We start from the raw sequence: 26,321 nt of genomic DNA, 5'->3' as shown, positions 1-26,321 counted from the left end.
TTTCGATTTAGGATATGTTTAGAACGTCCTAACATAAGATTCGTCTGAGATAGATTCGAGACACAACTTAAGATTGTCCTAAGTTGATCTTTAGTCCGTCCTAAAATTGGTCTTATCTATGACTTAGGACGAATCTTAGGAGACTTTCGAGAACACCACCCCAGAGCTCTACCGTTAAATAGTAATTATTATTAATGTTATTATTTTATTTTTTACGCTGTCTTAATTTGTAAATAATTATTAAGTATAATATGTATAGTATAACGTCGTGTAAGTCATTTTTGGGCTAGACATTGTTTGCTTTATAGTGTATTGAATAATTTTTTATTGCAATCAATTTATAATTCATTACAAGGAAAACTAAACTAAGTGGACCGTATGTCATCGCATACTAGACAGCTGATTGGATAAATATGATAGGCTGTTACGCCTACATTGATACTGATGTCCAATCGAATATCAGCAGACACCTGTCAGTAAAAACAAATTTCAAGCGTGGATAAATTAGAGATTTATTTGTGTATTCGATATTTGAAAAATAAGTTAAACTATTCGTTTAATCTTTTTTAGGTGAATTTCAAAAACTGTTTTTTTCACTTTCTTATGGGAAGGTATTTAAATATGAGCGTACCACATGTAACGGAATTTTACAAGCATTTTATATAGCGAATTGTGTTTTCCGGAACGTACTATTTTCAATATTTCACAGACCTCTGAAAAAAATAGATCATACAGGTTTCATCTACCATGTGCATAAAAAGCACTATCAAATTTTATTTATAAATTGTAAAAGATTAAGAATATTTTTGTATATGTACTAAATAATCTGAAATAAAACAAAACATATGGTATTTTTCTCGGCCTGAATTCAATCGTAATCTGAAATAAAACAAAACATATTTCTCACGGCCTGAATTCAGTCGTAAGCAAATTTTCATACTTTTTTTTTTTTTATCTATTTGCAAATGACGAAGAATTCTCCTTAAACTGTGATTCATTAATATTTAATATTACTTCCATGTTTAAACCGACAGACTAACTTTAAAGGACAAAATACAAGCGTGTACTACCAGCCAAGGAAATGAGTTTAATTAAAGTAACTAATCTAAGTGGTCATCGATGTGTAATATTTGACACTGGGCATTATTTGTGGACCAATGCAATAAAAATAATGTATACTTTTAATCAAAATTAAATACTTTTGAATGTAACAATATGCTACAAATTCATTTGATTCACTGAATTTTTATATTTTTTTTTATCTAAATGAAAATGTAATAAACTGCTCCCGTTTAACATAAATAAGAAGATGTGGTATGTGTGCCAATGAAACAACTCTCCGTCAAGTCACATGGTATAATTTAATTAGAGGTCAAAAGTACGGCTCAGCACGGAGCTTTGGTCCACATTGAACAGCAAGCTATAACGGTCCCTAAAATGACAATACAATTAAGATGGAAAACAAAAGTATAATCTATAAGTACGGTCATTTCGCTACGTTATTTCGTCAATTCCGAATTGCAAGTAAGCGTCTCACTGTTTATCAAAATGAGTAGTAACACTGGTGCCTATAAAAAAATCTGATTCGAAACTGAAATATAAACCATTGGATTTTATTAATCGCGTCTTAACTAACGTTGTTTGATATTTTTTCTATGATATGATTAACTCCTGTATTTATTTCGTGCTAAAAATATAACGATACAAAAGATCAATGGAGTTATCGACATCGGTCTTTATATGTATATAATGGTCAATATAAACTGTCAATTAAATTTTTAAAATATACTTATATTGTTGTTGAATTTATTTAAAAAATAAAATGATGTTTTTTTTTGTAAATGTAATAATTCAACCCGGTTTAACCTTTTAAATTTTATATAAAAGATAAAACATGGAACTTCATTCATCATACGTCCATTACGTTTACGAATGGGTAACTGATATAAGAGTATAAGGCAGCATATCATTCGTTAATAAACTTCAGAAAAAAAACGCAATTTGTAATCTGTGGTTTGAATTTTCGTCAGATGTACCACTGACATAATGGCTGTATTATGGGTGAAATATTTGCCACTAGACGTTTAGTAAAACCCATTCAAATCCAAATCAAACCGCTCTATTTGATGCAAAAGAAACGTGACAGGCAGTGCTATCGAGGTATATGATCAGATTTTTTTCAGCCATCAGTGCACATGATAAATAATTATAAGTGATGCACGAAAACAAAGGAGATGTAAGATATACGCAAATGAGACAGCAACCGAACTACGGAAATAACCGAAAACCATCTAAAGGGAGACGTGTCGACTTCAACAAAAGACAAATATTCCAACATTATGTCTTATAAGTGCTATAATCAATTATTAATTTCGGCCAGAACTCGCACATCGTAGAGTCTATACATTTGTAACATATTGGACTTTCATGTTACGTATCGCATTGAAACATGACCGCGGACCTCGATGAGAACAAATGGATTGAAAGTTTGCAAGTTTACTATTTTATTTTCAACAGATTCACATTTCTTAAACCGTGCATCAATATTTTAATGTTTTTATTTAAATTTCTTAAATGTCACATCTATTGTTCATTCATTTGTTAACAATTGTGAAGCATGCGACTTTACTAAGAATACACACATTTAACTGAATTCGATAAAATTTGATGAAAAAAAAAACGATAAATAAATAAAGTTTGTCTTGCTTGAGTGATTTACCTGTACAAAGCTCGGGTCTCAACTATGTTTAAAACGAATTGATGCCTGTTTGAAATAGTTTAACGGGGGCGTGGCCTAATAGTTTGACGTACATTACCAGCAACTTGATTTCAATTGATTCACCGCAAAGAAATCTATTTGACTGGCGTTAAAATGAATTGAAATGAATTGAAATGAATTAAAAATATTTTTTAATGTTTGTCAATTTTTATCAAATAACAATTAATCTCATTTAAATAGCGTTAACACGTTTTTGTCCGTTCAAGCTAAATTCGGGTTACTAGTGTATGTTCTCCTTTTTATTTTTATTGTAGTCCTGTATTGTTATGTTGTCATTTTAATATTATATTTAACATTGCAATTAAAGCGGGAGGTTTAGCATGCCACAAAACCTGGTTAAATCCTCCATTTTTTTTAATTTTAAAAAAAAATTCCTGTACCAAGTCAGGAATATGGCCACTGTTATATTACAGTTTGTTTCTGTGTGTGTTACATTTTAACGGTGTGTCGTTTGTTTACTCTAATATTTGAGTGTGAATTTGAATTGCTATAAAACGTGTCACGGTACTTTTCTATCCCAAATTCATGTATTTAGTTTTGACGTTATATTTGTTATTTTCATCGGATTTTGTTTAATACTTATTTCGTTTCTGTCAGTAATACATTTTAATGTTGTGTGGTTGTTCTCCTCTTATATTTAACGTGTTGCCTACAGTTTTAGTTTGTTACCCGGATTTGTTTTTTTTTCTATCGATTTATGAGTTTCGAATAGCGGTATACTTCTGTTGCCTTTTTTTGTATATATAGAAAGATATTTATAATATGCAAAGCGGTGGATGCAAACTGCAGACGAAAAAGAAGCGCCAAAACACGGTCTAATGTCACAGGCACTTGTCTCAGACTTTTCCCCTATATACCTTATATTAAGGTATATAGATTTTTTTCTGAAACAAGTGCCTATGTCTAATGTCTATTTATTTCTATTGAAAGTTTATTTTTTCACAACTAAGAAACATATACAATTCCAACTGCGTACAACTTTGTGCTTAAATTTTAGTACCATTTCGTACATGTATAAATACTTCATAGTCTTAGAAAGTTACATGTTATAGTCTCTCGAATAAGTATGTTCTTGAAAAACTCTATGTTAAAGACTCTCAACTAAATTTTACGTTAGGGCATTATAAACGATTGAAATAAAAACAATAAACAAAAGCAATGGAAAATATCAAAATATCTATCGTTTCAATATATATTTGATCACAATGCTTCATTCATATGTCGGCGAACATATATTTAATCCCGTTATACGACAGTCAACGTAACAAACTTGTAACACTAGGCAATATACAAAGATTGCTATATCATAGTTTATAACAAAGTAAACTGTTGTTAAAAGCCACTTTAACGACGTAAATCATGAAAACGAACCTTGAAACAAGTGTTTTATTTGTACATAGTTTAGTTTATTTAAATATATAGTAAAATGAATGTGTATTTTATCAAAAAGTTGTTTGAAATTTTGTCTTTATCAACAAGTATAGTATAAAGTCGGGTTAATATATTTATCAATTGAATTTGACACGGTAAAATACAAACACCTGATAACAGAAAAATGTAAACAATCCGGTAAAAGAAAAAACGGTGTAATTTAGGTTCCGTTAAAAAGATAGTAGAAAACGCAGGCTTTAGATTGAGGCCACTGAAAAAGCATTGCATGTTACTAGTTGCCGGTGCACATTTTATTAAAGTTTAACGCACAGTTGCTCAAATCTCATTGTGTTGTATTTTTCGGGAAGGCACTGTCAAGGGGTACAATCAAATTCACGTGATGGATATACACACACCGGAAGTTACAGTCGAACTCGCCGCTTGAAAGGTTATTGTTGCATTTTCTTGTTTATATCAATTAAATTTTGATTAATAAGTTGGCACACCGAATGTCGGATAGTATGTAGTTTTTAAATACACAATTATTTTTGCTAGAAAGTGTGCAGTTATTGCAAACACTTCGACACAGTTATCTGGTGAAATTTTGGAACTGTGTCGAAGTGTTAGCATTAACTGCACGCCTTCCAGCAAGGACAATTGTGTATTTCAAAACTAGATAGTATCCGACATTCGGTGCACTACCTTATTTATCAAATCTTATTGATATAAACAATTAAATACGACTACTTACCTTTCAAGCGGTCTGCTCGACTGTTGCTTCCGGTGTGTTTATATCAATCACGTGATTTTGATTGTACCCCTTGACTGTGTACTGTTGTATATCTCGGTAAGACATTTTGTACTTTAATGTTGTATATCTCTGCAAATGCCAATTATATTGGTTTGCCGTTGCTATGATATATAGTCTCTTTATCAATAATGAATGGCTGTATTGTACTAATTCTCTCCGAAACAAAATGTAATCAAACTTTTGTACATTGCCTCAATTGCATTTTAACACGAATTCTTCTTCCGTTAGTAATAAAGACCTCAAATTAAAAGACAATCGTTAACCAATTATGTATTAATGACATCCGACTAGTCGAAGATCTTCTGTTATTTTTGCACGTTTATTGTTTCAGAAATATCTTTATGACGCAGTATTGAACACAGGTCATTTTGGTTTTGTAAGATAAGAATATTTGAAATGTTCTGTAAGATTATTATGTGTTAGTTTCTCTCATTTGACAGAAACATATATTTCAAATTTGTCTTTGTATGGTAAAGAGGTATGTTTTTGAAAACTACATATAATATAACATAATAGTAGAGCAAATGTTCTCACTGATTGATTCTGTCTATTTGTGGTTGGTTCACACGTACCTTTGATTCGAATTGAATTCGAATCAAATGCGAATCGAATTCGCTAATCGCGTTCACACACTCTTCTTTTTTTAATTCGAATTGATTCGAATTGGCTAATTCAAATTAACTAATTCGCATTAGAAATACGTTTTTGATAATCCGAATTTAAGGTTAACGTCGTTGAATTGGAGGCGCATTCCAATTCGAATTAGAATTGACGTTAGGAAGTTAAACGTTTCGAATGCGAATTAGTTAATGCGAATCGAATTCGAATTACGTGTGAACTCAGCATCATGTGTTATTCAAAATAGCGGTGATTGATTAAACATATGATATATATCATAATGACTTTTGATAGGCTAATCTTTACGGGCACTCCGTCTTTCTCCACAAATAAAAACTGACCGCCACGAAATATCACAACAGTGTTGACCGTTGCATTTGATGACAAGTTATACACTTTTAAACAGAACGTCGATTGGTTGAAAAAAATTAGACTAAAATGGAAAAAAATATGTTTTTGTAAATAAGAATGTAGTTTGTTTTGCCAAAAATAATAAAACATTGTATAAAACTGTTGAGTCATTAAGACGTTTTACAATAATCTTAAATAAAATCTTCCCCGATCATTAATCAAACTGTTTTAATCTGACGCGATGACAAGTCTGTTGTAAGATCGATCATATAATCAATATGGATAGACCCATATACTTCAACATGTCTTGTTTTAATATTTACATGTAATTTTTGAAGATTGCATTGTTATTTTGTTCAAGTTTAACTCAACATGACATCCTAAATACAGCTTAGGTATGGGTATTTTTTTAATTTCATAAAATCAATCATGTCAATTGAAAATTCGCCAAATACAGACTGAAATTTATTTAAATATCAATTCATCATGTTTATGTTGACATTCTGTACCTTGTTCCGTCAAATTATCATTGGTTTAGAAGTAAAGATCAGAAAAGCACCGAAGTGATCTAAGCCTCACAAAGAATAACCACTGCATTGTTACGTAGAACATATTTTCAATCAAATTTGAAATCAACCGAAAAATCATTCAAAAATGCATTTTATATAAATTTGATACGATTTAAAAGAGATTATTGAGGTGAAAATCAATGATGAATTAGATTGTATAACTTGTAAAGCCTCTGACAACCGTGAGAATATTATCAAATTACTAAAATATACTTGGGCAATATTTAAATTTCATTTATCCTTATAAGTTATTGTATGTACCTTAACTAATACATTTATATTTGACCAGTAACTCAGAATAAGCTTATCAACTAACACGATGAAAACATTTGAATGGTATGAACTCTCATCAACTTAAAAATCTGGCTACAATGGAAAACAAAAACCCATCAAGGATACCAGGCTCAATATAATTTGTACGCCAGACGCACGCTCCTTCTACAAAATACTATCATTGTTGATAGAATCAAGAAATTTTAAAGGCCAAATAAAGTACTAAGCTGAAATGCATTGTGAATCAATCGTAAAAAGGGTTGACAAAAGATACAAAGAGTGCACTAAACACATTAGTCAAAGAAATCGGACAAAAATAGCATGTGTTCACAATCAAAATGGCAAACAGACATCAAACATTTCCACAATAAAGAAAAAGAAGACAAATAGAGCCTAATGTATCCCCTCCCAGAAATCAGTGGTGAACTCAAATTGAAAAGGTTTCATTGCATCGCTAAATATCTTTTTATTTTACACAAAGATAGAAATGTGTAGATCTTTAATATCCTATTATTTCTAGTCAGTACTGTTCCCGGCTCACGAAGACCCTCGTTAGCTTCTCTCTAGGCAAACATACGTGTTAATCAATTAGAGTTGTCATTAAACCGAGTACAAACGTTCAAGTTGCATTATTTCTGTATCGTGTACGTCACAAACATAATCTCACCAGATTGCACTACAAATTCAAAATTGTTCTGGAGTTTTATCATCCGTAAAAACAAGAAAAGCAGCGGAGTGGCAGCCCTCAAAGCAACAGATGACCTCACATACTCAGAACCAACGGCAAAAGATAACATCTTGAACAACCACTTTTCATCTGTATTTAACTCCAACGAACCAGCTGCACAAGACAACATCAAATCAATGGGTTCCCGACGTTCCCGAATATGCTGAACATAAACATAAAACACAAGGTGTACTAAAACTACTTTAAGGCTTTAAAGTCTACAAGGCTTCTGGTCCAGATGGATTGTCAGCTAGACTGCTGAAGACCAAAAACTGCACCTGTCCAATCAGGAGTTCCTCAGAGCAGCGTCTTTGGGACCACCCTAATTCTTCTATACATAAACCACCTTCCAGATTTCACAGTCAGCAAATCATCAGTTTCTAGACTACTAGTATTTGCCGAAAACTACGTCTGTACAGAAAAATTAAAAAAAAAACCAGCACAGACGCAGCACTACTACAACAACACCTGGAGGTTTTCTCTGGTTGATAACGTGAATGACTTGACATTTGCCGGGATGGAATTCCATAAGCCATTCATTCTTACATTCTTGTAGGTTCTCCAAGACAGCCGTAAAACAATCATGGTCGCGTCTTAGAGGAAGTCGAATCCGCAAATTATATAAGAACCAACATCCACCACAAACTAAACTCAGCTACTCACATAGACCAAGTAGTAAAACAAGCCAACAACGCCAGGGCTTTTCTGCAGAGAAATATATAACCGTGCCCATGCCACACCAAGGAACTCTGTTTTAAGACCCTTGTGAGACAATAGATGGAGTATGACACCATCATTTGGGATCCACACACTGCAAACAACATTCATAACCTGGAAATGGTACAACATAGGGCAGCGAGATTTGTCACTGGTGACTACTTTCGAACCACCTTGTAACAAACTTATCACACAAACTATAATGACCAACCTTTCAAGAACGCAGGGCTATGAACAAAGTCATATCGATGTACGTAACACGCATAGTTAACCACCTGGTTGCAATACCAACATCGTGACTAATTCCAACAGCAGCAACATTAAAGAGAATACAACCAAAGATTGCTTGTTCCATTTGCAAGAAGAACACAGCTATATCATCACTCGCTCTTCCCAGATGCCATTAGATTACGGAACAACCTGCCATAAACTATTGTGGCCTGCAACTCAATTGACACATTCAGAAGACCAAGTTGTATTAAGAACTGTGCGCGATATAATTGTATGTACTGGTTTTTCTACACCACGCATCAGTTCGAAAATACATAAGATGGTGGTCTGAACTATATATGGAAGAAGAAGAAGTTATGTTTCAATGTATCATCAAATGGAGGCGGACATACATTGCTGTCTTGTCAGCACCGAAAATAGTAAAATCTTGCCAAAAGACGGGATTACAATTTATATCCTGTACAACAAAATGCAGGAAATAACGAGTTGAAAATGAATTCCGTCTGCAAAAAAATCACCTCTCTCCAAAAATCAAAAGAAAGTTAACAAATCAATTGAATAATTATCGTAATAACAAATGTGTAAGATAACTGATAAATAACATGTAATTTCCGTATTATCTTTGGCATCAGCCTGAGTTTGGTATAAGTATCTCGACTGAAATATAGGCCAAAATGGAAATTTTCGAGTAGTTATCTTTTATAATTAACAATTGTGGTACGTTATATGCAAGTCTAAGCTAGCCTATTGCGTGCGGTTGTTCTGTGTAAGTTTTAATTAGAAGTCACGTACGTCATTAATGTTGTTAAAACGAACGAGAGAAAAGATTTGTAATTTAGATAGGATAATCTAAAACATGGAAACTTTAAAAAATGGTTGAAGATTGAATCACAAATGTTTGAAAAAATAATAAAGTTTCTTAAGTATCCGGTACATATTACACCTTAGATTTAATATGGTTTCTTTGGAACAATATGTCTTTGTACTGAGGTGTTACTCAAATATTTATCCCAAGGCTGACTCGGTGTACTATCGAATATTTGCAGTCGTTTAAACACAAATTGATTTGTAGAATTAGATAATCTATTTTCTCTTCATAAACTTATACAGTTTTTGTTCTTTGTTGGTCATTAATTGTTTATAATTACAAGGTTATCAAATAACTTTTGTTGTATGCTCATATGGACTTTGCTTTGACTAGTCCGAGCATTCACAGAGGTCTGGAACACCCATCAAGTCCTTTGAAAGGTCGCTAGACGTCATAACAATCTCAGACTATGCTTTGATTAGCTTTAACCAAGCGTTCTACATTTGGATGCTAATTTATTTTAGTTCTTCGGACAAAAAAAAACATCTCTATTCTTAATTTTAAAATCTCTTCTTCAAAGTAGATGTATCCAAGTCCCAAATGTACCATGGGGTTCGGTAATAGTATTGTTATAGTATGGTAATTGTATGGTGTTTTCTTTACGACCAGTAGCAAGTTTTTCATATATATATTAAGGAAGAGTATACATTTACAATACATACAATCGAAAAGTCCTGTAATGAGGATCATCTAAGATCAAGGACGGATGTTTGGTCTGTCATTGGAAGATATATATATTTACGCTTGCAACAGGCTATATCTACATTGGTTTGAACCCTCTATTTTTGACGATCAATGCTTTTAAATAGAGAATATGGTTGGAATCCCCCCTTTTTGTCCTGGATTTGAACCCCTTTTAAGAATGTTCTAGATATAGTTGTGGCACAGGATTGTTTAAACGTGTAGATAGAGCTATTACGTATCTCAATAAGAGGTATCAAATTCAGCATCTCCATATAGCAGTTGCCTCTATTTTAAACGTTTCGAAAAGTTAAATTAGAAGCACAATTTTGGCAATTAATATCTGATCGGAAGATGAGAAAGAGAGCATATTTCTATATATCAGTACATCCTTGAAGTCTGGAGTATTTGATAAAATTTATATAATGAAGCTACTCCCTTTATTAACAACAAAAGCATACGAACTTTGGTCTACGATTTACAGCATGACATGTCGAATAGACACCTTTCAATTGTTCAAGACTATATGTTGTCCTCTAGATTATTTTTAGGGTTTTTCCATGTCGTGGGATAGATTTCCCGTTGGAGTGTACCCCCATCAACTTTTGTCCCTTTTGGTTAAACATGTAGCTCAAACGTGAAAAGGTAATGATATGTTCCTAGCTTAAAACGTTAGATTTAAGCGCAAAATATCTTGTTTGTTATTTAGATAAAATGATTGCTGCTGACAAAAATAGATAACAATTTGCTTCTTCAGTGAGAAAATAAGTGCACCTTTCGAACACATACTAAATATATAAATTATCAGTGCACCATGATAAGCATGCAGTAATTTAATTTTAAATAGAAATCGGACCCTGCACGATACTGTATAAATTACTGTTATCGCGTTTTAATATCCTTTTTAAGAGAAACAGTATATTATAAACATAGTAACAAAAGATGGGGTAACTCACTGCACATTTTATAAACTTTAATTTGAATTCTTAAACACAAGGCGTGGTCTTACCTATATAAAAGAAGGTATATAAAATGTTTATCATTGTATACTATATAATTTGAAGGGTGCTTCAGTAAATGCCATGAAAGGTATTTATCGCTCGGATTTGTTGGTATAAATGTTTGGATATTACTAGTAAACCATAATTACGTTCAAGTGTACAGTTATGGCTCGATAAATGTATTTACAACGTCGTAAAGTAGAGCTAAGTTCATCGCTCGTACTGATAGCTAAAGCTTCCGTAATCATTTAAATCGCCAAATTAATTTAAAACTTTAAAATGCTGCTTTCTCAGTAGCTATAAGAGATGACGGATCTTAAATCCAATTGGCTCTATGATTTTAAATTGCTGCTACTTAATTCAACTTGATTCTTAAGGACTTCAACGACTCGTGTATTGGTGGAGTTACACATTGTAATTGTATAAAGACAGTTTACACATTGTAATTGTAATAAGACAGTTTATGATGTTGTAAATTTATTTTGATTAGTTTTCTATTCTTGATTTGATTAAGGGATTTTATCTAATGATATTTCTTTGAAACGTAATCAAGAAACAATGAAGTGGACAGTTTTATCAGCAGAAATTAACATGTTATGAAACATCAATTTTCATATATATGAGATCATATTGAAAAAAGTGTCGAATTACATTTCTTATAAAATATGGATGAAAGTTGGATCCCCAATATTACTGTATCGACCCCGGAGATACAGATCCCGACTGTTATACCATTGGAAGGAATTCTACAATCGGAAGAACAGTCTGTTAGAAAACCCACAGAAAATGAACAGTAAGTCTTTTTTACTCTATATATAAGACTTGTGTTTGAATTTTGACATTCTAATCAAATAGACTCTAATTATATATAAATCCTTATAGGAATAAACATCAATCTGTAAGGATATTATTGCATGCATTTCTCCATTTATAGAACATATCATACACAAGTTACACAAGACATCTTTTATACATCCTAATTTTCAAATTTATTTTACTCATTAAGTTCGTGAAGGTTTGCTCAAAATTGTTAGCACATTCTATCGTAGATAAAAAGAGGTTTAGTTGGAAGTTTGGAAATTGTGATGTAATTATAGAAAACGAATGTTAACGAGACACCACATCCCAAAATTTAAGATGATGTTGTTTATAGATATCGTAAGTTTAGAAACGATATATGTGAACTCATTGGTCTCTTGATTAATCTATTGAACAATGGAGTAAGATCTTTGAATATTGTATTTGTTGGTCATCACAAAGGTTCTAATTTTATGAGTTTAATACATATTGGTATCCAATCATAAACACATTTAAGTTACTTCATCATGCCGATTCTTCTATAGCAATGCGGAAGTTCATAACGTCTCTACAGTTAGTCTTTATTTTTGAAGATTTGAAATCTTAGTCAATTTATTAAGCGGTCACTGATATTATTTAGAGTTAAGCTTTTGTATATTTTTCGTTTTGTTAGTTAGTAGTTGAACTGTTAAACCACTGTTCGATGTTAGACTAATATCTCACTTTCATGCTAAACCCTATATACCTGTTGTCGTTGGTTACGGTAAAGGGTATTTCTTAAAATTTTGAAGGTCGTTTAGTGACTGTCACTTATCAGTGTATAGTTGTCTAGAACACTGGCTTTCAATCTTTTGTCAATAGTTATCTTATCCTAATCCTTCTCTTGATTTGTGTATAAACGGAATAACGCATTTTTCTACTGGACTGTTTTGCATGTATCCAGCTTCGGTTGTATCGGTAACATATCTTGTATTGTATAAACAGCGATATGTGAAGCCTTTGTGTTGACGAATTTTTTTTTCATTTATGACAATTGATTTCTTGCAACTGGTTAATTTTCGAGTCTTTTGTAATTTGAATTATTTTATAAATGTTTTAGTTGACATTTTCCTTTTGCTGTATAGTGAATACTAGTATTGTTCTATAAAACGATCAAATCTATAAAATATTTGCTGCTCCATAAGTCATATATGCTTATTTGGTAAATTTAACGTGCATCAAACAAAAATGATGTATGAAATCAGTTTTAAAACTCTGAGATGAACATTTATTTGTTACTCTGCTGTTTGTGTGTATATTTGCATGTTCTGATTTTGTGTCAAGGATATCCTTGCTTTTACATTAAAGTACAGCAGCTGATATTAGACTGTAGGACTATTTTTGTTATTCAGTAGGTTTAGCAAATCGAGTTTGCTTTCAGTGACAGCGAACATGTTTGATATTATTTGTTTTATGGTTTGTATGTACGTAAGGAACTATAATCTGTTTTATCGTTAGTATAAAGTTACGTGCTTGAAATCATGTTGACAAGAAACATTTTTAAAGATAAGTTCGCTGGTTGTGAATCATCATATTAATATGGTATGAAATTCAGTACAAATATTAAATATTGATGTCTTTGATCTAGTCAATTAACGAGATCAAACTCATTTGAAAATACAAGTTTAGATGCGTCAATGTCAGAAATTTAAAAGTACATATACAAATTTACCCTACTTATCTATTTTGAATCAAAATGTTTTTATATGTTGTATCTTGCTTTATTAACATCGTAATGGCCTTTAACATGTATTAATGTTCGTATTAAATGGAACACTATTTTCATATTTATATACTTTGAAGATGACTTTTCAATATCTATTAAATAAACGGTCTTTATAAAGAGATAATTTAAACTCTATATAAATAAAAATATGGTCGTAAAAGATAATTATATTTCATTTGTAAAGATATTTATATTTCTCGAGAAAAAAAAAACCTAGGGATTACAAACGCTGTAAATACCACAAGAGTACGCAAATTATGTTATTCAAGTACACATTAAACGTCTCAATATCTCTTTAAACAAGAAATTGCACTCGGCTTAAAATAAATCTTGATAATGCATGATGATTTGTACAAATCTCCTAGTGCATATATACATTAATCAGAAATGTGCAAAAAAAGGTTTCGTGGACGAAAAAAAAACATTCCGGAGAATGCTTGCCAGAGCAAAATAGTTAAACCTATTCGAGTCATATTGTAGTTGTCATTTGTTTATGTAATTTCTAAGTGTTTCTCGTTTCTTTATACAGATTAGACCGTTGGTTTTCCCGTTTGGATGGTTTTACAATAGTAAGTTTGGGTTGATGGCCGTACATTGACCAATTATGGTTTACTTTTACAAATTGTTAGAGAGTTGTCTCATTGGCACTCACACCACATCTTCCTATATCTATATTATAAATGTGTAGGCAAACAAAAACATACAATAGCGTCTCACAAAAATAAAGTATTTTTTTCTTAATCTGGAAAATGAAAATTAAAGGGTTCTTTGTACTGATCAAACATTTATACAAGGATTGCAATGAACATTAACTTTCTGTTGTTGATATGCTATATTTATTCTGTTGTTATTTGTATCATGACAACGTGTTATATATAGTTCAATAGTCGTGCCGAATCCTAGAGAATTATTAGATTATACATCTATTTTATCAATAAATACATGAGATATCGCGGAGGGATACTAACTTTGATTGACATAAGATTTATAACGGTGTTAAGTTTTTAGAATTGAATGATTGTTGACACAATATATGCTATAATCCATGTACCGGGATTGGATTGACAGAGAGGTTAGAGGTTACCTTATCTGGTGTCTTAGTTTTGAAAAGTACACATGCACGATCATGCACTCGAGAAGAATGCTTCTTTATGTCATTTCAGTTGAAGGTAAAAGTGTTGACCGAAGCACATTTTGTATGACGGAATGCTAAGCTTAGTATTATTAAAATAATAATATGCTACCTGTTACCTGTTACCTAATCTGTAAGTTCCGCCTCTGTCAGGCGCACCACCATACGGTGTAACTTGGGAGTTGCTATATACAGGGGCTCAATCACACCTTAACTACATGATTTATTATGGGTTTCATCATGAATTTTATGTTAACCATGTATAAACAAATAGTAACCATAAATGGGAAGTTCCTATATACTTTAATGGGAAGTTAATATATATATTTTAATGGGAATTTAAATTTACTTTAAATCACGGGAAATTTAATATATAAACTTTACGGTAAATATGTACATGACTCCACTCCTGGCTTATTCATAGTTCTACTTGCACAGTTCAAAACAGTTCATCACATGGAATTAATCACAGTTTCAAGATTATTGTCAATTGAATAATGATGATAACTAGGTAATTTGAAGTAGCGAAGCTCTTCTTTGATGTAGTCTATAACAATAACCTCTAGATACACATTCAATTTTAGAGATGTTGGATTCGTCTAGGAATTCAAAGGATGAACAGTCAATAATAACTTTGAGTTGTAAGTCTTCTGATGATAATATTTCATTATACACTTCCATATTAACACAGTCATATAGCTTTACTAGTATAATATTTAAAAAATGTTCCTGTATGTCTCTCAATTTTTCACAATATAGAAGGAAATGTTTAATGTCCTCACTTCCTTTGCCACATAATTTACATGCTGAATTAGTTCCCCCAGATCTGTCGAACTTAGCTCTGTCATGCTGTAAGGTATAAGTTCCACACATGATTTTTGCTTTTATGCTGGCCATAGTTGAAGTAAACGGCTCTGTTCCACAGCTATCCCAGACATTGTGGGTTTTTCCTTGAGTGATATTATTGACATTTAAAAACTTTAGAGATGACTTTGATTTTACATCAGATTTTAGAAGATCAATCCAATACGAAGAGATAGATTTTCTTACAATATTTTTCCACTCGATTTTCCCCGGAGGCACATTAATAAGATCATGTGGTGATGTTAAGCCATACTGTTCTGTCAAGTCAATAATTTTGACAAACCAACTATTTGAATCCCTTGGCATTACAGCCAATTGTCTTATAGCAACATCACGCTCGACAGAACCATGGTTTCTGATGATATTACCGAAAAAATTCAGCATACGCTTATGCAATTCAGCCTCAACTGGAATTTGACCGAGAAGTAAGTAGACAGCACTAGTGGAAGTGCGCTCTGGCAAATGCTGGATCTGCTTTAAAAGCTTGGTGTAATATACGGAGAGTAATTTCATATCGGAGACAGAAAGTATTATGGAGTCTATAGCTAATCCATACAAAAGTCTGGGTAGCACATAAATTTTCACCAGGTGCATAGAGATTTTAGGGTTAAGTCCATTCAAACCATGGAGCCCAGCTCCCATGAGGGCATACACTGTTTTCCTAGCTGTCTGAATTCTATTAGGTACACAGTCTTTCACACCATATTTAGAATTGACATCATGATCAATACCAAGATGAGTCGCTTTAACAGAATTTTGAAGAGGTTGACCATTCATTGTAAATAAATGTTCAGTTTTACTTCCATATTGTAGAGTACATGACTTCTGGCTACTAATTATGTAGCGATGTTTATTTGCATAATCAGACAAGACATTTAACATTGTTTGCATCTCATACGGGTTGTTGGAAATCAGAGTAACATCGTCGGCAACAGTGGGTATTCCACAGTAAATAGAACCCAAGTGAGCACCAAGACCATTCATTTCAAATGTTTTCAGTAGTGTGTTTATGAAGACCTTATAGGCAGTCGGGGACCAAACTCCACCCTGGCGAACACCCTGGAATTCGTGAACTGGTTTTGATTTAATACTTTGCCACATTACAGAGGATTCCAAGTTCTTATACCACTCATTGAATAGTAACCAATTGTCACCGGTCATTCCACCTTTATACATCTCTCTCATTAGCCCAGAGTGCCACACAATATCAAAAGCTTTTTGAGCATCACTAAACGTTATAATTAATTGTTTTTTTAATTTCTTAGCTTCAGCCTTGAGTTCAGTTAAGATTAATGCTGCTACCGAAGGACATTCCACAACTGTGAAGCCTTTTTGCAACCGACTTTGCTTATCTTTAATAATGCTCACATTTTTTGATAGATGAAGTTTTTCCACAACTTTTCCAATAGTACTTGTTACGGTAATTTTACGATAAGAGTTTGGCATTTCTCTAGGTTTGCCCCCGTTTTTGAATACTGGATAACATATACCACTTTTTAAATTAGATGGGAGGTTAATATGTTGAAATATAAAGTTTACTAATTTCACTATAATTTTAATAACAGGTTGACCACCATATTTTAAATGTTCAATGGTAATACCTTGTTCATCAGCTGCTTTTCCATTTTTGAAGGACATTATACACTTTCCCACATCATCCTCAGAAAAAATTCTAGGGGTTCTTTATTAGTGTTAAAAAGATCCTGTAGTATTTTTACATCATCTTCGACCAATTGTTTATAGCTGTTATCAAAAAATTCATTATCAAAAGGGGTAGACAGCTCTTGGAAATAGTCAGCCCATGTTTCACAAATGGCTATAGAGTCACTAAAAATCTTGTCATTATATCTAAGAACAGATGTTGATATATAGTTGTGGTCCCGTTGGCGTTTGATAAGTTTATAAAATTGTTTTTGATCAGTTTCACGAAGTTCCATTATATTGATAAGGTTGTCTTGACGTTTAGATGCTTCAAGCTGTCGCTGAGCCGACCTGAGATCTTTTTTCGTTTGTTTCAATTCATTAAAATATTTGTTATCTTTGCTTTTTGGTTGACCAGCTTGTTTCCATTTCCAAAAACAATGTTTCTCTTTCCTAATAATATCCACAATATGTGGAGGCCAAACTCTGCCTTTCCTACGAGTACGTGATCCAGAATTTTGTTTAGATGGGACAAGCTCCCTAGCTGTGTCAGTAACAATTTCACACAAATTATCTATAAAATTATCAAGCGATTCCAAATCTAAATTTTGGAGTTCAGAGTCTAGTTTATGGCTCAATTTTCTTTCATATTCATTAGTATCAATTTTATTCCAGTCAATTTTCCGCACACACTTGTTATCTGAGTTAATCGACTCATCAATAGACTTTTCCATTGGAACAGTTATAGTAATTGGATCATGTGTAGAGGTGTTACACAGCTCTCTTGTCAGTACGTTGTAGGATGTCACAATATCAGTATTAAGAATAAAGTAATCAATTTGTGAAGAGTCTTTCCCATTAAAATGAAAAAAAGTATCTTGTTCTTTACAAAGTTTAGGTAAAGAGAGATTATGTTCATTGGCAAATAGTTTAAAGTCAATATCTCTAGTGTTACTGCTGTTACGATGAAACGAGGCGTTCATATCTCCTCCAAGAATAATTGTATATGAGTCATTATATTTTTGAATAATTTCCGAGAGTTCATCCAATATCGCTTGGTAGTCATCACGGGAATATCCATTTCCTCTTGTTGGAAGGTATACACATAACAGAAGTATTGGTTTTGCTAGTTTTATTAAAACCCCAATAATTCTGTTTCCACCATCCGGAATTTCTTTAATAATTGTTTGTAATGTTTTTCTATACATAATTGAAACACCAGCATGACCCCGACTTCTTTGAATAGGAATATCGAATTTATCATCATCAAAGCATTTAGTATATGAATTAAAAAGGTTAAAATCATCATGAATTCTATATTTATCTCTAGAATGCAGCCAATGCTCTTGAAGCATAATAATGTCAAAATGTTCACTAAGATTTTGCAGATATACATTGTTGCTTAAAAATCCTTCAATGTTAAAAGATAAAATACGTAAACTATCTACACCATCAGCTTCATCTAACAAGTCCTGACCTGACCTAGACTTATCTCTTCCCAGTCGGAGGGGTGCATGCACGGGGTGCTCGGATAAGATTGACACACCTTTTGCTGTTGGTTTATCATTTCCCTGTTCGGTTGTGTATTTGCACAGATCGGCACTTTTGGAGATATTGTTATATTTTGTACAGACTTTTTCCTGCCTCTTGGGCGATTGCGCATGTCTAAAAAAGTACTATCGATACTACCCGAAGTTGCCTTTTCAGGGGTTTGCATTAAATAATTATCCATTTCATTTTCAAGGGGATCATTTATTATTACAACAGATTCATCCCGTCTGGCTGGCGTACAGAAATCATTATAATTATCATTGCAAAAATTGTGTAGAGAACTATTTTCCACATTTTCAGTTATGACAGATGGCATATTATTAGCCTGCTTATGCGTTCTATGGCGATTGTTATTGTTGTTACCATTGCGCTTTCGTCTACTCCTTTGTTTCTCAGGGTTATGTTTGTTGTATATATGATGAATATGCATTTCATTAACTTTATCTTGTACGTTTGCCATTTTATTATCTTGCTTGATTATATCAAATTCAAGAGTCTTAATTCTTTGTTCCAAAACCCAGACTTTTATGGAATCTTGCTCGGCACTATGATGACAATGAGATTGAACATTGTGTTTTTGTGAATTTTTAACTGATGGATAATCCTCATTTTGGGATAATTCATTGGCAAGCTTCTGCTTATGTATACGGAGAGAATGCTCTAAGTCTAATTTATCACTTTCTAGAGTTATAATATATGACCTACTAGTAGTTAATTCTTTTTGTAGGCTAGAAATATCAGTTTGTAACTTATAAATTGTGGAGTCTTTAGCTCTTAATAACTTTTCTTTCTTACACAGGCAATCTTTAAGATGCGCAATTTCTTGTTCATAAAAATATCTGTTACCAGTGTCACCAGGGTTGTTTGTACTTTTTCCAATTTCAGAATGTGCATCTGGAACATGTGGAATATTCAGTTCATTTGGTACTACTCTTATGTCATGAATATCACCCAAGTTAGTTGATACAATTGACCTTTGTTTAGAGACGCTAGGTTTTTTTGGTTGGATTACTACCCGTTGTTTTACTACATTAATAAGTGATTGATTTGCATCAGCAGTATTAGATATAGGCATTTTAGGTATAGTTTGTTCCAAAACCTTAATCTTAGACCTTTCCAAATTTTCACATGCGCCAGGTTTATCAGAGATGTTGAGTATAGGATTTTCTAGATCAGCAACAAGATGGTTAGGAACGTTAGAGCCCTCAGAATCATTCGCAACAGAGGCTTGTAAACTCATGCAGCTACGACAAACATATTGTGCTGAGTGATCAGATTCATAGTATCTTATGTCTTTAGGTGATAGATTTTCACACGAGTAATGAAGCCATTTATCGCACGTATCACACCCTATTGCTTTTGAGGAGAATTCACATGGAACGTTACAGACAGGGCAAATATTGGCTGGAGTCACTGACTCATTGTCTATATGTTGTACACTTTTGATGTCACTAGAATTGTTGCATTTATTACTTGTATGGTCATTTGAACTATCAAGAGTTTCAAGATAATGTTTACAATAGTGCTTGATTGTGTTGTTTATACTAGTAAAGTCCTCATTCTGATCTAACACACCCATGATTTCTTGTAGTGTTGTTTGTATAAAGTCAATCATGTAATTTTGTTTACCATTAAGCAGGACCTTTGAGCTCGAGTGGTAGAAGTTCAGCACATATAGTTTTACAGATTTCGCTTTGACTGCGACAGAGTCATATATTACAGCACCAGATTGATCTTTTGTGCTTGTGATGTCTAATGAGTATTGTAAGTTGTTTAATACACCAAATGTGACATTCTTAAATGTTTCATATGCAGCAGCTGAGAATACCAAGACAAGATTACCAGGGCTAATTTCTGGCGTGACTGAGAAAGATCGGTTGGCAGCATCTAGTTTTTTCTTAACAGCCTTTTGTCGATCTAGAGTATACTGAACAGTTTGATCTCTGATAGTAGACTTAGTGTTTTTATGTTTTCTTGATTTAACAACTCCCTTGCCAGGTGTAAAAGGCAAGTGTTTAGCCTGGACACGAGAACTTCTACGCACCACATCCATTATTGATTTGTTTTATCGTTGTATAGCCTAGACGTGGGGGTCATGTACACTCGGGACTGACTCAAGATAAAAGCAAAGTCAGAAATAAACACAGTACTTTGAAGAAAAAATTTTTAAAATAGCTAAAAAGGCTAAAAAAATAAAAAGAATAATGTACAAAGGATACGCGGGGATTATAATAAGATATTTACAGTAAAAATATACGTACAAGAGGGACAGTATCTTCGGATGGCAGGAAAATTAAAAATTTTCAAGATGGCGGTACTTTTTTTTAAAACGGCGGCAAGTACAAAACAGCTAAAAGTGTCAATGGGATAATTTAAAATCTACCAAGGAGCACTAAAAGTTAAAATCGAAGTTAAAATGTGATTGTGAGCACACAGACTTGATCCAGAATTAAAACTATGGTATCTATAGTCTAAAAACTTCTAAAACTTCTTCTGCTATAAAAAGCCGCTGTCAGCCATAACACATGCCGGAAGTACATAAAAATTAGTATTGAATGGGGAATATGTCAAAGAGACAACTACTTGACCAAATATCAGAAATTTGTCAAAAGGCCTCCAATTGGTATCTATAGTGCAAAGTGTTTGTTTCTTTCTTGTGCATTACAATGACGTTCTCATGAGAAGCACGTGCAGTCTTGAATGTTAAATTTTTTATTGCGAAATACAGTTTGACTTTGGGTTACCTCGCGACTACTTTCAGCCTATCAAAAATACGGATTCTTATGTAACATACGTAACTATTTGTACTGTATAAGTGAAATCCATAACTAATAGGGCAGAATAAAAACCGTATTTAGTACCCAAATTTATGTTTTTTTTCTTCTTTTTATATTTCTCAGTGTTTGTAAATAGATGCAATGTTATAGGCAATGATGATATTCAATTGACATGAGATTTTCGCGAAAATAACCTAATCGTTTCAAAAGCTCGTCGATCTTTTGTTTCGGTCCATATTAAAGTCCACAAACAATTTGTAACACGGAAAATAAATGACTAAATGTTACGTTATAGACAGATAGAAGACGTTATCTGTAGGCTTTTAATACCATAGGTATTACTTTTAATATTCATAATTTTATGAGATTTTATGTATCGTTTTTTATTAAAGTCCCGGTGAAGTTTCTAAATTCTGAGATTAAAGAGATAAAACACGTTATATGATAGTCCATAGAAACGTAATCTCGAGACGTTTGTACATCACTACGTTAAAGAGTATCACATACAACTACTATTTATTACAACATTGAATCAGATGGCATTGTCAAAGGTTAGTCAAATTAATAGTAACACATTTAAAACTATTTTGTTGTTGAAAACGGAAATTTAAACTTGTCATGATGGTTTTTTTACTGACTTGACGATCGTTTTCAATGCATTTCGCGCGGACTTTTAGTCTTTATCATATAAGGTAACAAAATACCTTTATTTTTTTATTATTCAAAAGTTTAATCATGCCATGTTAATTCTTTGAATTCAGGACCTCTGACTGCGTTATTAAAACTAATAATTCATACACCCACTGCGTTTGAATTTTGGTGGATTATTGTCTCATTAGTAATCATACTATATCGCTTTATTTCTATTTATATCTTAAGTTTTGCAAGTTAAGATGAATTTACAAGTTTTTCAAATATTTTCCGTGGCAGATTGACGTTTCATTTTACGTAGACTGTATCCCCGGTCATCATTTTCATCGTTTCTTATATCTCATCGAATGCCGGTCTCGTCACTAGAATACACGACGGGTGATACATTAAGAGCACGAAACTGCGCACTCTCCAAAAGCACTTAGTTTTAAGGAAGTATATATTTAGTTGCTTAATTTTTGTTGCGTTTTGTATACTAGTTTTAACTCCATTTCATTTTTTTTTTGCTATGGCATTGTCAGATTATTTTTTACTATACCATAACACTTTGGTATCTTTTTTGATTCGTTTCTCTTTTGTAATTCGTGTTCGATAACTTTGATAGGCTAATATGAGCTATTATATACTAGAAAGTAAAGTTGTACGTGTTTGTTTGTTTGTTTGTTTTTGATAGGCTACGTTGAGCTTTATATTAGGATTCTAAGTTTTGATATGTGGTATGTGTTTAGTTTCGAATTGCATTATAATTAAAAATGTCACGCTGTTCTGTACACTAAAACTAATTAGGTAACAAAATATTTCATGTTAAGTACCTTCAAATGTAAAAATATTTGTTTAACTAACAATAGTAGCTACAAAAGTTAACTATTGAAATGGTCTTCAATGTTTGTTTAACTTTCTCAAACTCTAGTGCTTCTAGTATACACACTTTAATTATAGTTTGTATAATAAAGACTTAGGAAATATTAGCCTTTTTATACTGAATACCAGATCATTATTTTGTATTTAACTTTTGATATTACCACGAATACAAATATTGCCTTTCATATATAAAGTAAATAGTAGAGTTATCATGATGAGTGGTTACTATGAACGACAAGGTGTCGTCTGTTAATATCAGTCAATGAATACATGGCGGGAGTTTACATCATGTCGTACTGGTAAGGAATACATCATTATCATTTTACCAAAAGTTAATTTTAGTCGTTCTATCGATTTTTTTATTTTTCATTTATCAATTTGCTGAATGTTTTATAGCCTATTTACGTTTAAGATTCCTTCAAAGCATAAGGGTATAAATACACATTTAACATAAAGTCCAATCCATAAATAAGTCAACCCTCATAAATATGCATTCACAAAACTGTAGACAGCAAAAACGACAACAATGTTGTTTTTCAATAAGAGTCCCTGATGAGTATTTGTGTTACTATCAGATACAACAAAATTAAGATTTGAGCTCTATATCTGTTTCACAGCAACCAAATGTCAAAGCAATTCATGTACATACTATTGCTATTCACATATGTACATGTAACAACTATAGATAACCGATGGGCCTTCAACAATGATCAAGGTTCATACCGCAAAGTCAGCTATCAAAGGTCCTGAAATGACTGTGTAAAACAATTCAAACGAGAAAACTAACGTTTTATAGTATAGTATATATAATAGGTTGTTATGTTGTGCTGACCTGCAGAGTCAATTTCCCTCACGAATAGCACAGTTGCTGAAATTAAGTAACACCGCTATAGAACAACAAAAGTGTCCAATCCATTTCAATAACAAACACATCAGCTGTCATAGATTTACGATGGTAAAGTTTGACTATACCTCGTTTTCCCTTCATTCCATTCATTGAAATCTAAATACTATGTCAAGTTCATTGCATTCGGGAGGTGAAAACCCTGAATTAAAGGAAAATAAATATGAATGATATAACGTGTTTTTGCAACGGAGTAATGTACAATAACACGACGTACGTTTGTTTACGTAAGTAGATAGCAAAATCATTTAATTCTTTGTATTTTTATTAATTTTGTTCAAGTAATTTGACAGCATTTACCTTTAGATTACAATATGACATTTGAATGATATAAACTTTGGCATTGGTTTCCTATGACCAAATTTTAAGAAGTATATATTTATGTCCGTATACATACATACATGTAATTCGTTATTTTCTTACCTTCTATCCGGTATGACAGTATACGCTAATAGCATGATTTGAAGTATTATATCCAAAAAAGACATGAAAAAGAAATCTGTTGTACCAATAATTGTGAAAAAGGTAAGACAAATACGGAAAACTACTACGTTCTAAAAGCGTGCTTTCATCATCGTGAAAGCATTTAGACACTATGTGCTAAGACGTTCTTGAGCGTTTCTTCGATTTAAAAAAAATCATCGTTCCATGGGAAAGACCATGTTATAGCAAAGGTATCATTGCTGACATTAGTATTTTTTTTAAAATCAAGTTTTGATCTTAGGAGATATAAGGAGGGTTCTATTTCCCCTAGACGTTATATGAAATTGGACAATCTTGCCAAGGTTACAAATGTTTTGCGTTAGATTTGACAGTAACTTCAAAGACATATGCCTTATACTAGTATACCTTATTCTGGGGACAAATCAACATAATAATTTAGAATATGACTCTGATAAGGCAGCTTCAGCTTAGGACAGAAAATAGATAAACGAAGATGTGGTATGAGTGCCAATGAGACAACTTTCCGTCAAAGTCATAATTTGTAAAAGTAAAAAACCGTTATAGCAGAAGGTTTGATATTTTCTTGTTTGAACTTGACTTAAATACGTAAGTTATTACATACTTAAATTCCAACAGGGTGTCACATAAAAGGTCATCACAGTTTTTAAAAAGTGATACTATCTCTCTCTTATCATAACCACGCCTTTTCCGGTCTGATTTTTAAACTCACTAGGTGTCTGTTCATACGACAAGACGTAATATATACTTATATAAGAGGGTAGTTGTCAATAGTTTCCCATTAAATATTTATCGTTACGGAGATCAGATTGTATACAAACAAGATAATATCTGTGTCAACAAAGACATTCTTTTAATCACTTCACTATCCAATATATGTTATATTACCTTTAAATCAATTAACATAAAAATAAAACAATTCTCCACGGTAAACAAATTCCTAATTTTTGTGAAAAAAATGTATTGTCCCCAATATAAATTACATAACACTATTGGCTTTTATCAATTTCTTCATGTTCAGCCGTATAATGTATGTACCTTCTTAACAGCTTATGTATATGCTCTTGATAAGCATTTCAAGTTACCCCCACCCCTTTAAAAAAAACAACAAAAAAAACAACCCAACCCAATAACATGTTGTCTCTTTATTGACGAGGGGCGTTTCTCTAATTTTTGTGCTATTTTCACATTTCCAGACCGGTGTGAGAAAAATATTTCTCCTCACTAGTGAAAAATCTGTTCTCGGCAAATGATTAGTCGAAATTTGATTATGACGTCTAAATGTTTTGTTTTCTTCTCAATTTTCCTATTGTGACGTCATGAAAAAATGCGACCTTGCCTGATGACGTCGCATATAAAGAGCACAATTTTCTGAAAATCTTTGAAAAAGAACGATAAAAAGCATTAGAGAAACAGATTCCAACACTATAACTCGTGTATTACGATATTTCTCCACTCTCGACAGTTAAATTTTATTATTTAAAGGGCTCGGCAAGCCTCGCGCTTTAAATAATAAAATTTAACTGTCTCGAGTGGAGAAATATCGTAATACACTTGTTGCAGTGTAGGAATCTATATATTTCCTTCTCATTGATAAACAACTTGCAAATACTTTTCAGTTACTGCAATCAGCTTCAAACGCGTACTATTATATTGTTAGCCAGGTGTGAGGTTTCTAGTTTGAAGTCATATAAATGTTTGGGTTTCAGGGTTATATTATGCCGCATTCATTAATTCTATACAAATATAAAAACTGTTGGAACAAAATCACATATAGTCTTAGTAAGACCTAGCTGATTATCAGCTTTCATATTCGTCATAAGGTTCGACTCTCTTATCGATCTGATTTCATTCATATATTGATATTTTCGTTTTAAGCAAATAAATACCAAACAAGAAAGAAAAAGAAAAAAAGTAG

General features: G+C 32.5%; 1 protein-coding gene across 6 annotated transcripts in view; it reads left to right on the top strand.

Annotated features, from left to right (window-relative positions):
• The window catches only part of LOC134728103 (uncharacterized), a 58,705-nt gene that overhangs the window by 14,867 nt on the left and 17,517 nt on the right, over positions 1-26,321 (top strand). The window contains exon 1 of one of the 6 annotated variants that reach the window (XM_063592524.1): positions 11,059-11,790. The exons of 1 other annotated variant lie outside the window; for it this stretch is intronic. In XM_063592524.1, coding sequence (XP_063448594.1) covers positions 11,663-11,790 — 128 coding nt within the window. In that variant the 5' untranslated portion in view covers positions 11,059-11,662. Of the gene's footprint in view, positions 1-11,058; positions 11,791-21,931; positions 22,077-23,103; positions 23,337-24,049; positions 24,169-24,369; positions 24,467-26,321 lie in introns of those variants that run through there. 4 more of the 6 variants (XM_063592527.1, XM_063592526.1, XM_063592529.1 and 1 more) reach the window with 4 other exon arrangements.

Source organism: Mytilus trossulus, chromosome 8 (genome assembly GCF_036588685.1).
Source record: "Mytilus trossulus isolate FHL-02 chromosome 8, PNRI_Mtr1.1.1.hap1, whole genome shotgun sequence".
Taxonomy (NCBI): domain Eukaryota; kingdom Metazoa; phylum Mollusca; class Bivalvia; order Mytilida; family Mytilidae; genus Mytilus; species Mytilus trossulus.
Note: the sequence above shows the minus strand (reverse complement) of the source record. Positions and strands in the feature narration are given on the sequence as shown.